General features: G+C 43.3%; 1 protein-coding gene across 1 annotated transcript; it reads left to right on the forward strand.

Annotated features, from left to right (window-relative positions):
• The first annotated feature begins 296 nt into the window (after positions 1 to 296).
• LOC146194917 (glutathione S-transferase 4-like) lies at positions 297 to 9355 on the forward strand. Its single transcript, XM_084596149.1, has 5 exons — positions 297 to 482; positions 2437 to 2495; positions 4929 to 5070; positions 6051 to 6221; positions 9145 to 9355. Exons 1-5 carry the CDS (start codon positions 342 to 344, stop codon positions 9280 to 9282), a joined length of 651 nt encoding a protein of 216 aa, XP_084452275.1. The 5' UTR covers positions 297 to 341; the 3' UTR covers positions 9283 to 9355.
• The last annotated feature ends 6522 nt before the right edge of the window (positions 9356 to 15877 follow it).

The raw sequence follows: 15877 nt of genomic DNA on the forward strand, positions 1-15877 counted from the left end.
CTTTATCAAACACAATTTTAGCGTACCAGTAAAAAACCACCACTATAGCCGCCGGAAACAAAGTGACGAATTGCCTCAAAATGGCAGCATGATAAGACCTTAAAGCGGCATGGCCCCATTTTGAGAGCATAAAGTATGCGAAGCAAAACACACTCTCTCCATTCCCTCTGAACCGCCGACTGACATCCGGCACAGCTTGTGGTCGCTTTCCTCAACAGTCTGTTTGCGCAGCTTTGTGCCGGAAACGGTTTCCCGTTAACACAGGTTTCGTTCGCAAGCGCACTGCACTATCACAGCACACGTTCCCGATTCCTCATCGCAGAGGGACAACCCGAGTCGTCATGCCTGTGGTCCTTTACATCGCACCAGCCAGCCCTCCCTGCAGCTTTGTTCGCTCACTCGCCAAGTCCATTGGCGTTGAGCTTCAGCTGAAGAACTTAGATCTCTCCAAGAAAGAGCATCTCACAGCAGATTTCCTAAAGGTTTGCTGCTCGAGCGGAATCTTTATTTTTCCTTCTGCTTTAAATTGATAGCGCTTGCTTGAACTAAGCGTCGTCACCTTAGGTCGCCGTCTTGCTTTCCAGCAGCGCATATGAGACACTGCAAATACAGAAAATATGGCCCCCGTGAATGAAAAAAGCTTCTTGTGTTCAACATAGGCTCAGTGCCCGGCAGGCTTAAGACTCCATGCATTGGATAGAAAAGCTATTAAGGCGGCTCGTAGCGTTCAGCTCCAGTATAGCTTTTGCTTTACAAGTTTCAAGTTTTATGTCATTAAATAATGGGATTCTCAAAGGTACTATAAGGAGGTACGGTACTGAAAGAGATCTCGAAGCGGTAAACACTACTCGTACCTCTTCTAAAACGTCAGATTGGTCTAACAATACGATTTGCGACGAGAAAACACTGCGCTGATTTTAAAATTTATTCATCTGTTCGAAATTGCTGCGTTATAAGCAAACGTTTTGTTTAAAAAACTGGCTCTAGTGGCAAGTATTCGGTTAAAGTTTAAACTGCAATGACTATGAAACGAAATTTCTAAAGTATTTAAAATTGCAAAGATGACTTACCGCCATTGATTATAAGAGCACTAGTAATGAGTTCAAATAAGTAAATCAATGCGCCAACTATAATAACGCGTTATTGTTGTTGCTGACAACATATTTTAGCTGCATGCCAGTTTGGGCCTAAAATTGTCCTGTAGCCGTAACCGACAAGGCAATATTGAATAAGGTATGGCGCTATATATCTGATGTATTGGAGGGCCATTGTAACAGAGCTGACAGTATTTCCCAGCATATGTCATACATTTGCTAACTTCAGTGGAATGACAGCGAAGTATGTCCGTTGTAACCATCCTTTTGCAATGGCATTACCAATACTATTGATAATTTAAATACGCTGACCCCTACAGCCTATCGCATATAATTGCCATTTAATGGTGCTACAATTATTGGGCACCATTGGATATGCCGGGCCACTGTTGGTATCGTTACAAATAGGTAGATCCAATATTTTCAATAATGGAATAGTCATGATCAAGTTTGGATGCGTTATAGATTGTCAGAGATGGACCTACGTTGGGCCACTCATTGCCAGTTCACGAACAAAATTTGCCCAGGCGCTTTTGCTAACTGGGTTATAGGTTAACCATGTACCGGAGGGGCTTTTTTCTCATTTCAAAACCCGCTGAAAGGCAGCATGCCATGTGTGCGCTCTAGAGGAGCTTAAAAATGCTTTTGAATCCTGATGCCCAGCTCATTTTACAAGATCAGGTGATAATGATAAAGGATGAGCTGGCCGCAGAAAAACCACGTCAAAGACTTCTTCGTATCATAACTATCATTACAGTGTACTATTTGAGATTACTTTGAGGCTTATAATGCGGGCTTTTAACCGCAGTATTTAAATATAAATTCATACTTCGTGCCCTGAGATACGGTAGCGTTACCGTGCTGCAATATGGCCTCCTAAAGTAAGCCATCGCCGCGAGGGCAGTACAAAGAGTGGTATCCAGTGCATTTGGGAGCTTGAGAGCGCCTACTTGTTCTACAATAAAAGCAATAAGATTTGCCCGGGAAGAGAGGATTCCTAGATCGAGCCTCATATGTGCCATGTAGCCCTAAGTAGCGGTGCAAACCACCAAGTTGGCGTGGTTTGTTTTAACCCTTGAAGAATAATTTGGACATTAAGTGTAATTTCATTAAGGTTTGCTTTTACGCTTTCCCTGTCTTATTTTATGGTATCTGCGCCTGCTCGACGTCGTTTGGAAAATTGTAAGCAAGGTCTCTTCAGATTGAAGATGTTTTTTCTATTGCCGTTCTGAATATGTGATAGGTATTCTTGCTGCCTCCAATTGCGCTTTAAACACTCTTCACAAAGAAGCCCTTTTTTCTCTGCAGTGATCTCGAATGAAAAACGTAATTTCATTTGCAGCTCAATCCGTTCCACAAGGTGCCCACCCTGGACGACGATGGCTTCGTCGTTTATGAGAGGTACATTTGCCCGTTAGTTTACTCCAGTGCTGTTTTTTGTCCGAAACGTTTTGAGATTATTAGACCATACGAAACACGCGGTGTTAGGCAATTTCTTCTGTGGCCTAACGTTGACACACACGCCCTCGCAATGCGTTCTCGAGTTAAAGGAAATTTGCGTGTCTCTTTGCTTGCTTGACTGATCAATGTCAAAGAGAAAAACAATCATATATATTTTTTTTCCCTGTTTTGAGCACAGGCTCAAGACTTTAATTTTATAGTTTTTCCATATAACGTGTGCAAGATGAATATATAAAGCTTATTTATAAAAAAAGGTTGCTTTCCTTAACACATGTTACAATAAGCATGAATTGCCTGCGGAAACGTCATATTTGGGCAAACACCGTTACACATTCCGGGTTATTGCCACGTATTTTTCTAGGTTCAATACACATAATGGGATACAACATATTTGTATGTCACTTGATCGCAACTCCGTCGGTAGGAATGTTCAGTGAAAAATGACAGGATCGGTTTATCGGGCCAATCTCATGCGTCCATATTAGTTACAAAGGTTTTGGTTATAAAATATACACGGTGTTTCATCTAAGATTTTGCCTATTTTTTAAAAATAGGAAATTTAAGTTTTATTGTCGATTCTTCTTTTAGCTGTTGTATTAAGAGTAGAGAAAAATCAGGAATCATAAAGGGTACTAATTAGCTTATTAATTAACTAAGATTACCTAATTAACTTTTCATTTATACCAGCTAGGAGCTGCTTTCAAATTGCAACAGTGAGCTACCGGTGTGAGAACGCCAAATAGTATTTTAAATGACAAGAAACGCCCATTTCTTAAGGACTGCAGCGCTGGAAATTCTGGCCGCTTTCGACGCACGAAAACGAAACCTAGCAGTCGAGGCGCGCCCTTATGCACGCCCATGAGTGACGCAGCCGTGACGTCACCGAGAGAAACCAGCCGTCTGGAGGCGGCCGCAGCCGCCCGCGAAATACGCGCCTGGAGCAGCGTCATGGTCTGGTAGGATCTTGAGATATCACCAACGCATTGCGGGCGAAGCTTGTCATGGTGCGGGCGTAGCGCTGATGGTATGAGCAAATCAGCCCTCCCTCTTGACTACAAGCTTTGGCTCCCAGAGGGTGAAATAAAAAGAAAAGCAGTACATGCACAGATGTCGCACCACTGGTTGTGATGACGCAGCGCCAGACGAGTATTTCACGAGCGGCAGCAGCCGCCTTCAGACGGCTTGATTCGCCCGGCGACGTCACGACTGCGTCACACGTGAGCGCGTACAATTCCGCGCTTCGTCTGCTAGGTTTCGTTTTCGTGCGTCGAAAGCGGCCAGAATTGCCAGTGCTGCAGTCCTTAAGAAATGGACGTTTCTTGTCGTGTAAAATAATATTTGGCATTGCCACACCGGTAGCTCACTGTTGCAATTTGAAAGTAGCTTCTAGCTGGTATAAATAAAAAGTTAATTAGTTAATCTTAGTTAATTTTTAAGCTAATTAGTACCCTTTAAGGCTCCTGATTTTTATCTACTCTTAATACAACAGCAACAAAAAGAATCGACAATAAAACTTAATTTTCCTATTTTTAAGAATAGGTAAAATCTTAGATGAAACACCCTGTATTTCTTATCACCAGAGTGTGTCCTCAGTGGCTTATGTCGACGTGCATCGCACGCTCTGCGCCGCAGTCGTAGGAAGTGAAGTCAGAAAACGTTTAGGTATAACTATATGAAATAGCGTAAACGTTATTCCACGTATGATTTACTAGAGGTTCGGCGAAAATATGAGACTCGATGAAAACAAAAATTAAACGCTCCGAAATGACAATGGTATTTTTCTTCATCATGGTGGCGAACAGTTTATGCCCTTTTAAACCCGGACGTCTTCTACATTATTCCTAAAATTATCTTATTCTCACTAAAAAAAAAGCGCTCAAAAAGCCCATTGAATGGATACTCAGGCCAGACGTTGAGTTTGTCGAGGAGATACCTATATAATCGCAAAAATGCCTCTTGTATGGAAACGATATTTTTATAGGCGTGAAGACACAGACGGGAAGTGCCCTTCGCCATCACCGGGAAACCTTTTTATTCGAGAAACGCAAGGACGGTTCATATACCGAGCGCCATCCCGTTGTACCCCGTTGGTCCCCATCGCTTCCACTGCAAACTTCTTTCCTTTCGGCGCAAGCCGGAACGTCCGGCCCATCCGCGATTTGTATATAAGCGAGGCGCGTCATCACCGTTCTCTCTTTCACTGCCGCTGCGCTGTCTCCTTGCACGTCGCTGTGTGAACGTAGGGTATACAGATCTGAAGCGGGGCCTTTCCACTATGTAGTGAACGTAGCGGGAATGTAACGAACACAGAAAAGGTAATGTATCGAATATACTGAACATTTCGAATTGTAACTTTTCTTCATTTCTCCGCAGTGTCGCCATCGCCTACTACCTGCTCCGGAAGTACGCTCCAAAGTCTGAGCTGTATCCGGATTGCATCAAGCACCGCACTCATATCGACCGAATTCTCGCAACCCTTTCTGCCACCATAATTCCCCACAAAGGTGTCTTCTTTGTGAGTGAAATTTGTTTTCTACTTGCTTCTCTCTCAACCTCTTTAGACGGGAGTAATTATTGCAAATAAGGTAAAAGTTTTACATTCAACAACTCAATGACAATGTTATGGCACAGAAGATTTCCGCAAAAAACGCTTGTCTTCTCAGGTGTGAACAAGTAACCTGCTAACAAATAAATGCCTAGAGAAATTGCAGCAGCGTGTATGAACGAACTGCATCCCGAGATATTAGTGACAACTGCAACTGATTTCCTGGCTTCGTTGCTCCCACGGATGTATCAACGATCTTTATGGAACATATGTGTACTTTTTACAATATTTATTTTTAATTTTTATGGTAACATGCTGATTGGGAGGTTGTTGAGCCCACGGATGATTCATATCTATTTCATTAGTCAATGTACGTTTATGTTCGAAGGGGCAAGTAGGACTGAAGCATAAAAAATCGAAATATAGGGCATATTCTTAGTTGGGGCTCTGTCTTCATGTGTCAGTGTTCAAGCAGTTCAAAAGTAATTGAATCGTACCAACCAAGCGCGTCAAAATGCTATTCTGCAAAATACGCACTCTTCATTGTATTCAGATTAAATAACTATATATCTGTAATTGTCGCCTTCGCATAGGTTACTAGCAAAAGTCTTTGTATTGAATCGGTGACCACGAAGCAGCTGCACCTCGTACACTTCTCTCAGGAAACCTCTTATGCTAAATATTGGCCCTTCCTCTACAGAAGAAACTATTTCTGTGGTTGCGTGGTCAATCTCTGTTTCTTTTATGGTATGGGTTGCTGACTGTGTTCATCTGGCATTTGCGCTAGTAAAGCAGACGTACCTGAATATCACAATGAAATTCACTCGCACCTTATGACGTCACCATAGCTCAATTTTCATACGAGGTACGAAGAGCACCGAATTTAAACTTTAATACGTTGTACAATCTGAAATTGGCAACTCGTTCCTTTGATATCAATCTTTGTGCAGCGCTCCCGTTTTTTGGACAAGACAAAACCAAGCAAGGACGAATTGGCTGCATTTGAAGACAATGTACTGAAGGGTATCGAGAACCTTATCGGTGACGGCAAATTCGCCGTCGGCGACAAGCTAACTGTGGCTGACCTCTACCTGCTGACCAACCTTGTCGGCATATTCGAGGTAAGTCAGGCTTGAAAGAGACACACTTCCTAATGAAATCGTCTTTGCTGCTGATCTTTGTTTCTTTACCTTTTTAAATCAAGTCACAAGTAAATGTCGAAATATATACTGCCGTTCGCGCTTTGCACTATAAGTCCGAATCTCGAGACAAAGCTACCTAGTTGGTCGCCTTTAGTGGTGAGAAAAGATGTGGACAGAGACGAAACGGGTCTCTCAGTGTTCACGTCTTCTTGTACTAGTTAGCGTGATTACGGCAGTGCAAAACAGCAACTAGCCTCCAGTCTTGCCTTCTAGAGAACGTTAGCAGTGTATGTACTAGGGCGTTGGCTCAATCATTAGCTTTGTGCTACGCGTCACCTAGCGATTTATAGCATAAAATCGTATATGCAAAATGTTTAGGCACGAAATTAAAACCTCTCCTTTAAACTCCCTATGTTCATTAAAAAAGACGATTATAAAACTTTGTTCGAACGCGGTTCTAAAGCGGTGGAGTGCAACGTAAAATAATATCTAGATTCTTACGGCGCACAGTTGATTTTAGCGGTAGAAGTCACCCGTAATTTTTCTTTATTTTGAAGTCAAGCAGGATGGCAGTTGCGATCAGCCTGTCGGTATTTCTCTAAACATGTGAACTAAAATGTAGCTCTGTTTTATTTTCAGAAAATTAAAATTATTCGCTATTTAGCCTAGCAATTGATTTTAATTTAATTATTTTGTAAACTAAAAAGACCAGCTGCTGCTTCTCGACCTGTCATTCTGTAAATAACCAAAACTGGTTATTGGGGCCTTCTTAAACAAAACAATATTTTTTACACCTGGATACCCTCATCTTTTTTTGACGATGGCGCTCCGCACAAGCAAGCCTGGAAAGCCCGCAACGGCAGTTTTTCATGCCGTCGTAGACGGTCCCTACGTGGGTGGTGCTGCGATCTCAGCAGTGTGCAAAGGCTTCTGTGCGGTACTCGTGAAAACTGCCTGCCACCAGGACTTCTTTATATTATAGCTACGTGCGCCAACAAACCGTACCATCCGGGCCACACGCCGAAAGAGTTGGAAGAACAGGCTGTTCCTGCAAAATATATTTTTGTGAGGCTTTGCCAGTTACAGACGCAGCTCGTAAAATATATACTGTCTTTCCAGGGAATAGAACCAGAAAAGATGCATCTGAAGCGCCTATTACGTCTATTTCTTAACATTATTCATATTTGTGCACTGCTGGCTTATAAATTTAACAGCTGTTCCCTACTGTAGAAGAGCTAAACATATATGAGCTCTTATTTGCGTACAGAAATAAAGAAAAAAAGTGTTACACAAAGGAGTGCATTTTATGGTAGCACTTTTACTTCTCTTTGCCTCTTTATTCTTGAATCCGCTTTTGAACGTCTGAAAATTCTTGGTTTTCGGTCTGTCCTCCGTAAGGTGGGGATGACAAGAAATCGCGCTTGCTAATGGCAACGTCTGTATTGGAAAGGTGGTTTAGTGCGGTATCCGCATACATTCAGCAGCAACAGAGTAACGCAGAATGGAGAACAACAGAGCAGCAGACAAACTGCCGTGCACATAGCCATATATTTACTTGGTTTGGTTTGATTTGGTTTTTGGGGTTTAATGTCCCAAAGCGACTCAGACTATGAGAGACGCCGTAGTGGAGGACTCCGGAAATTTTGACCACCTGGGGTTCTTTAACGTGCACTGACATCGCACAGCACACGGGCGCCTAGCTTTTCGCCTCCATCGAAAAGCGGCCGGCGAGGCCGGTATTCGATCCCGCTCCTTGGGCACAGTAGCCGAGCGCCCTAGCCACTGCGCCAACCCGCGAGGCCCATATATTTACTGAAAAATCGTTTGAGCTCCCTGTGGGACCCCAATTGAGGGATTACCCAATAATTCTTTGTGGAAGAATGAAGTAAAGGTACGGAAGAAAAAGTAGAGGTTTCCGATTTGTGACATCCCACTATGACGTAACACCCCATTGATGTTGGGTACCACGTGACTAGCATTGGACGTCGACCTTCACCCCTTGGCTATTTCGATGTCTCATTGACTAATTGCCTCGAATTAATTAACTTATTACTCCGAGTGTGCCAGATATTTTCCTGAGCGGCACTTTTCCGTCCTCTATCAAGTGCAGCGATCGCTTTCTCATAACTCGTTTCGTTCCAACGTAATCCTGCCGAGAAAGGGCAGATGGCACGACCTTGAAAACATAACCACTTTAGGCTTCGCCTAAAAACGCCATGCAGACGCTAATCTTTGTGCAGCCACGTAATTAGGTGGCTAGATTGTTCATTCTACGCAAGCCAGCATGGAATATCTTGAAAAGATGCAACTTGTAAATGAAGATAGCCTTTGAACACTTATGCCTCTATAGAAACTTCCTCGCCAAGCCGTCCAAAATTATAATGCACTACATAGCAATAACCTCGCCCTACTCAGGCTTTCAGACATAATTAGGTAAATTTGTAGAGCTCATGAAATATAAGTAGAAATAAGGGTTCACTATTAAATATCCTCCATTCCAACCAAAATGACTCAGCGTGTTCAAAATATCTACAATAAACCACGTCTCGCTTTGCACTCTCACTGCGTGTATTATATTACTTCGGGCTGTATAACAACTCTCCCATGAACAAATAAGTAAATGTATATCATACCGACGTCCCTCATTTACATGTGGACTGTGGACTGAGCACCACCTTATTTCTTGTTGTCTACAATGAGCCCTTACCTTTGCTTTGCCATGATTTGAAACAGTTCTCTGCTACCGCGGTTGCAACAATACTTTCAAAGTGTTTAGCAGCCACCCTCCGCCCACCCCTCCGGAAAAAAAAAACGCTTGCTTGCTATCTTTGATAGAAAGGCTTTCAGTGTCATGACTCTGCTTCTATTCCTTTATACTCTGATTGTTGTATTTCTATTTCAGACTGGCTGTTTCGACAAAACCAAGTTTAAAAAATTGGCGACCTATTACGAACGCATCAAGTCGGAGCTTCCTTACTTCGATGAGGTCTACGGTCTTGCTCTTAGCACCATGAACAAGCGCTGGTCTGAGCTTAAGTAAACTGAAGAAATATGTTGAAGACTTCCAGTGAAACAACAAAAAAACTTTAATAAAGGTGGCTTTTTTAGTGGAATTTCCTGCTGCTTCTTTAGAGAAAATCACCATATGCTTCTCACAGAAGGAACGTTTTGTGAGAGACCTAGATAATTTAGCCGAACGTCTAAGCTCGCGGACAAGTTTTTTTGCCAGGTGGGAAATTCAAGACAGGAACTGAAAGGAAAGGAGCCTTTCTACCCGTACTGTGGGCAGTAGGTTGTTCGGTATTCCCGTTGGTGCTGCGAAGACGTGCAGGGAGAGAAGGTCAGTGGTCGCTATGCTGAGGTAAATCACAGCTCATGGGACGAGGACAATGGTTTCCATTGTTTTCTTGGCTACATAGCCGCTGTTGCACAGCTACAGAAAGCTGCCCACAAGTGTGGCTATTCGAAAACAGGGAGTTTTGCCTCGTGATGCGCTCCTTTTTTTTTTTGTTATGGAAGGAACTGGGTTCGCCTTACCTCTTTTACTCTCGGGTCAATTCGAACTTCAATTCTTTAAATGAAGGTACGCATAATATATCCCCCAATGCCATATTCCTCTGCAGCGCTGCTAGTCTATCCTGACACCATAGCAAGTGGGGGAATAAAAAGCGACAATATGGCAGGTTCAAACAGTGTGTTTTCAGAGTGCGCGTAAGAAAGTCAAACGAAAGTAGATATCGAAGGATAGGCAATTAAGAAATATTGAAACACATACCGCGTATATTATGTGTGCCTAGAAGTCGAATGTATCTGGATAATGAAAAGAACAAAACACCAGCACATAGGAAGGGCAGCTAAAAATGCTACACTCATAATGACTTTGTACGCCATGGTTGCTAGGACACCTTTAACCGTTTAGACAAAAGAGAATGTGCGTTGGTATATTATTCATTCTTACCGACAGTTAGTCACTGAGTAAGAGAAGCAAACTGTATTACGGGCCTTAAAAATGGTATACTGAAGTCAGCTGCGCACACAAGAAGAGAGTGAGAAGTTTGGGCTTAAATTGTACATTAAAAAGACAAAGATCATGGCGTCTTGTCCTATCAAGTTCTGAAGCATCAAGGGACAAGAAGTGGAAGCTGTGACCGATTTTCTCTTCTTGGGCTCCATGATTACCCCAGAAGGAGACTGCAGCCATGAAATTAAGAGACGCCTGCTTCTGGGAAAGAGAGCCATGCCTAGCCTTGACCTCCTAGTAAAGATCAGAGGCATTACACTGCCAACCAAGATCCGTATAACTCATGCTATGGTCTTTCCAGTTGTGATGTATGGATGCCAGAGTTGGACTGTGAAGAAGGCTCACCGCCGAAGAATTGACGCGTTTGAATTCTGATGCTGGCGGAGACTTTTGAGAGTTCCTTGGACGGCCAGAAGATCAAATCAGTCGATATTGTTACTTAGCTGTATTCGCAGTTCGTGATGAGGATGAAGAAGTGCAACAGACTCCGAGAAGACAACGACGCTGAGTGTCGTGAAATCAGTGCCCTCATCAACATTAGCTGTGCGGAGAGCTTTCAGCCTGTAGATATTCCACGTAACAATATATATATATATATATATATATATATATATATATATATATATATATATATATATATATATATATATATATATATATATATATATATATATATATATATATATATATATATATATATATATATATAAATATATATATATATATATATATTGTCGCAACAACATTGTCGAGCATAAACCCTGACTGTTCATTGGAGGGTCAAATTCAAAATTCAGCTACTTTGGTTATCGTATGAGAAGAAAGGAGTCGCTGGAGAAAGATTTGATGTTGGGAAAGGTTGAGGGTCACCGGAGAAGGGGTAGGCAGCGAACGCGATGGTTAGATGGCATTCTCGAGGCGCTGCAGATGAAGTTATGTGATGTTAGGAAGATAGTGAGAGACCGGAAAGCGTAGCGTGATATGGTCCATAGGCTCACGAAGAGTCGGACACGACTGAACGACTGAACTGAACTGAACTGAATGAAGTCAGCTGTCGAAGCATCAACTTGGAAAAAAATGACCGTACGTTTAACAATTTCGCGAACCCATTTCTGGCGCTATTCTTTGCGTGGAAAACAGCGCAGATCACTAGATATTCAGCTGAGTACAATTAGGTGCTTAGCAGAAAACCGTAATTTCGAAATGAAGCCATGTTGTGCTAATAGCTATGAAATTGTCGGATGCCAATTGAGTGAACATTTCATATACATGACCGATGTAGGATAAGATGCAATAAGAGTTGCTGCCAGGAGTAGGCCACATCATTCTTTATTGAACAGTAGAGAGGTAACAAACATATCGGTTTGTCGAGTATAGATGTAGCTTCAATAAATTTCATTTCTGCTTTGGTTTGCTGGGAAATGATTACTAATTAGCATAATGTGAGAGATTTTATTGGCCGAACTTTGCTGACGTGTTGATTAACGAAGTAGTTTGGTGTCAACCGTTAATAATTATGGAGGGATTATTAACGATGCGCCCTTAACGGGGAGCACACTCCCAGACACCCTTAGGATGAGTGGGGATAGCTGTTCCGGTCGCTAAGGAGATGCCCTCGACCTGCGTGGCAAGCTCAGCCGGAATTCAGCTACCTAGTATTGACAGAAGGGGGTGGCCGTTTGGTGCCCAGCTGTCGCCGGTTCAAACCAGAGTAAGTATCGGAGTCAGAAGTAATAAACAAAACACAATTTATGTACAGCAGGAGACGATACAAGGGAATACAAAAGATCACTTGAAATAGGGCGCGCCGCGTCTGTCTGTTAACACGCGCCAAAGCTAGCGCGCACGCACACTTAGCTTCGCTGGTTAGAGCGCTCCCTTCTACTCCCATCGAGCCGCGCGTCGTCATTGGTTAGGTCCCATAGAAAGTTCTATAAAGGTCTGGCAAATTCCAGGCCGATGAACCACCGTCCTCCCCGGGCAATGGGAAAGAGGGTGACGGCAACGCGTACAAAGCTACGCGCTCTCCCGCGCGGGAAAGGAGGCTTTTCTCTCCATGCTTTCCACGCGACGCCGCGCGGGCCTCGCGCCGTACCGGCTTGATGAAAATGTGCGCCGATTTCGTGACATTTGGGAATGTTCTAATTAAGGATTAGGTCAAAATAGCTATTGAAGCCATTAGTATGTGATGCGTAGTTATCCACGCAACGTACGAAAGGTTCAAGTTGGTCATGAGAATATTTACTTTGGTGCGCATAACGCCGAAGGAGGGAATAACAGTCAGAAACGCTATTACATCTTCAAGATGGAATTCAAAAAATCAACTAGCATATATTGTAGAAACCCCACAAATGTATCAAAGCGACACTTTGAGCGCAAGACATAGAGAGCACAATACACAACCAGCTTTTCTTTGTCGTCAAAGCGACAACTCCAAAAGAATCTCGATCTTTGTTAAGGGCTAAGAAAATGGCAAGCACTAAGGGCTGTAGAGATATTGAGTACGATGTTGCGATCTCCACGGAGCAACATAATATGAGCGACACTAAAACAGGAACAGAGCAGAATGTGGGTCAAGCAAGAAACGCCAGGTAAAGACACGAAGCCGAAATCAAGGGGAGACAGTTTGTACTACTTTACTCTCAGGGCATGCAGTGCGACGGCCAAGTAATTCAGGGTGTTCAAAGGCCAACATATTCCAAAACAGAGCAGAGCACGCTAGCTGGGGTAACAGAAATTTCGGTAGACCACGAAGAGATGCGGTGTTCGAGCATATCGCAGCTAGCAGAGGTCGTGGTTAAGATAATACAGGCTTTTGTGCTGTATTGGGCATAGTTACACAACTACTTCTGCTAATGATTACAAATTCATGCCTTGAAATATCAAATTAAACCCGATTTTCCGTGGTGGTGAAGATATTTATGATGCTGAAGAGTGTCTTTTTAAAGTGATATACTTTTTAATATTCGATGCTGCAAAAAAACAGGCGTCTTAATCGTCGGTGTCGGCGTTAGCGTCTATGAACGAATAAAATATGGTAGAGACACTGGCGACTGCTTACATGCAAGGGTGCGAAAGGATCACTTTTTATAGCCTAAATTTTCCTGCAAGTGCATGCAAATGAATTACAGCTAATATTTATGTAAGATACGTAGACGGGGCGCCGTAGAATGTTTTATTTAAACCAGCGGATGACTGGCGTTTTAAGCGCCAGCGGGAGCAAATAAGAAGAGCCTCGAAAAAGAACGAAGCTGAAGAAGCTCGGGCTCACACTGAAAGCAAACAAATGGTGAATTTATTATATATCTCTGAAGCCATGTAATCGGAAAGCTTTGTATAGATTCGTGGAGCATAATATGAGTCCTACTGTCTCCCACCTCACCAATTCAACAGTGCTTTCACCGCGGAAAGCTAAACAATCTCTCTAATGTACTGCTCACTAACTGGCGTTACGCTTACAAACATAGACAGGTAGGTCGCTTTCTGCACGCTCTCTCTGTGTGTGTGTTCAGACTTTACCGAGGTTCCCTCGTTAGAGCTGCAATAAACCCCATTAACGATGTGCTCTCCAGCTCCAGGACAGGATGTTGTCACTGTTGCATTGATTACATTTTTTTCCATCATTTTACAAGCACCCTTTCAGATACTGTCAAGGCTTCTTTGAAAACCGATGTATTTCACGCATTTAGAAAATGCAAACATTTATGATGCTGTTGAAAGAGGGAAAGGTTAGATATTAGATTATATCTGGCAAATATAAAAAACTTGCAATTGAGTTAAATACTAGAAACACTAGTGCACAGTCGTCTAACAAAGCATGTTCATGAAGATCGTGTTGTCAGACAGACATCATTTCATTTGTTTGAAGAATACTTGAAATGATTGTCGTTGGTGACCTTGCCGCCGTATTTTCTTGCCCTTTTGTGTACGATTCTGTTTTGTTTGTGTATGTCTGTATTTTTATATTTTAACATAATGTTTCCCACCTGCTCTAATCTTGTGTACAAGATTAAAATGTCCATAAATAAATAATAAAATCAATATTTATAGTGTCAGCTCAGCACATATTGACTTTCGTCGCGATTGCCCCATATCACGCTTGACCGCTTAATGGTTTGTTTGCTGTCTTCCATTCAAAGCATACGTTTGTGTGCCGAGCGAAACTCTATAAACGACGCGCTTGCGCGTTGTTGGAGTGGGTGCCAGTGGTGTATACTTTACTGGCCATAAAAATGCAGGTGCGGGGCAGGCCCCCTCATGGCCTATGGTATTGGCCCGCGCAACGGATCCTCCCTTACAAGTGACGGCCAGCCCGTGGAGGGCCAGCCTGTTAGTGGCACTGGTGATAGTGAGTCGCTGATATTGTAGCGATGAGCTCGACATGAGCTGTTCCCAGTAAGCGAGTGCCACCTCTGGGGAGGGAGAATTTGGGTACGTGGAACAGGTGAGTAGTACATAATGAACCATCTGGACCCGCTTGTGATGGCACTTTATGCAATCCGCGATGCAATAAAATAGAGTCCATAGCAAAAGCTCAAATCTATACCGACTCCTTAGCTGCCATAAAACAACTGAAAGCAGTGACAAAGACACTAGATTATAAAGGAGCGCTGAACAAGGGCAAAGGGGGGGGGGACGCCTCAGTTCGTAGGTCGAGCCTACGTCTCGACAAGTGGACTTGTTTTCTTCTGGGCCAAGCGGTCATCAAAGACACTGCGTGCAACACAGGAGATCCATGCACTTAATAAAGAAACAATGATACGCTTCCAGATTCACTGGACACAAGTTAATGCTAAGAACGCTGAGCAAAGAAAAGTTATCAGCCTGATACATCCAATTCCAAGCACTAATACGCCACCCACCAAGCTACTTGTTGATGCCCTTTCGGTAGTCCCCATTCTAGCATCCTCTCTGCGGAACATTACACGTGCCCTCATTCCGCCATGCACTTACCTCTTCCTAAGAGAGAGAGAGAGAGAGAGAGAGAAAACTTTTAATGAGCATATAATCAGTAAATATTCGCAGGAGCTGGGTGGTCGGTGCCCCTAGTCCAGGGCTCCGCTGGCAGCAGCTGACTTGCGGACTAGCTGGATAATCCAGGCTTGCTGGTCCAGGTTGTCGCTGGTCAGGGCCGCCTCCCACTGCTCGTGTGTCAGGCATGGCACTATTAACGTTGGGTCAGGTTTGTCCTGGCATTCCCAAGAGATGTGAAAGAGTGTGGGGCTTGCACCGCTCCAAGGACAGTGACTCGTGTATTTCCTAAGAACTTAACTAGACTGGAGCAGGTATTCCTTAGAAGGATAAGGGCCGGGGCGGCCCTTATCCCATTGGTCAAGCGTCGATGGGACTCCCAAGACATATAGGACCGACCACGTGCCCGAAATGTTCAACACGTGCTGCAGAGGTGGATGTTCGCCACCTGCTGCGGACTTGTGCAGGAATGAGGACATCAAGGACACGGATTCTTCAGAAACTAGTACTGTCGCCAACGAGGGAGGAGGATTTCCCCAATTGGTTAATGGACAATCCTAAAAGCAAAAGTCTTCTCCAGTCTCTGGCAGAAAACGGTTTGAAGGACTTTTTGTAGTATGTCTAGCGAAAAAAATAAAAAACG

Source organism: Amblyomma maculatum, chromosome 3, assembly GCF_055883805.1.
Source record: "Amblyomma maculatum isolate TAMU_Amacu chromosome 3, ASM5588380v1, whole genome shotgun sequence".
NCBI lineage: Eukaryota > Metazoa > Arthropoda > Arachnida > Ixodida > Ixodidae > Amblyomma > Amblyomma maculatum.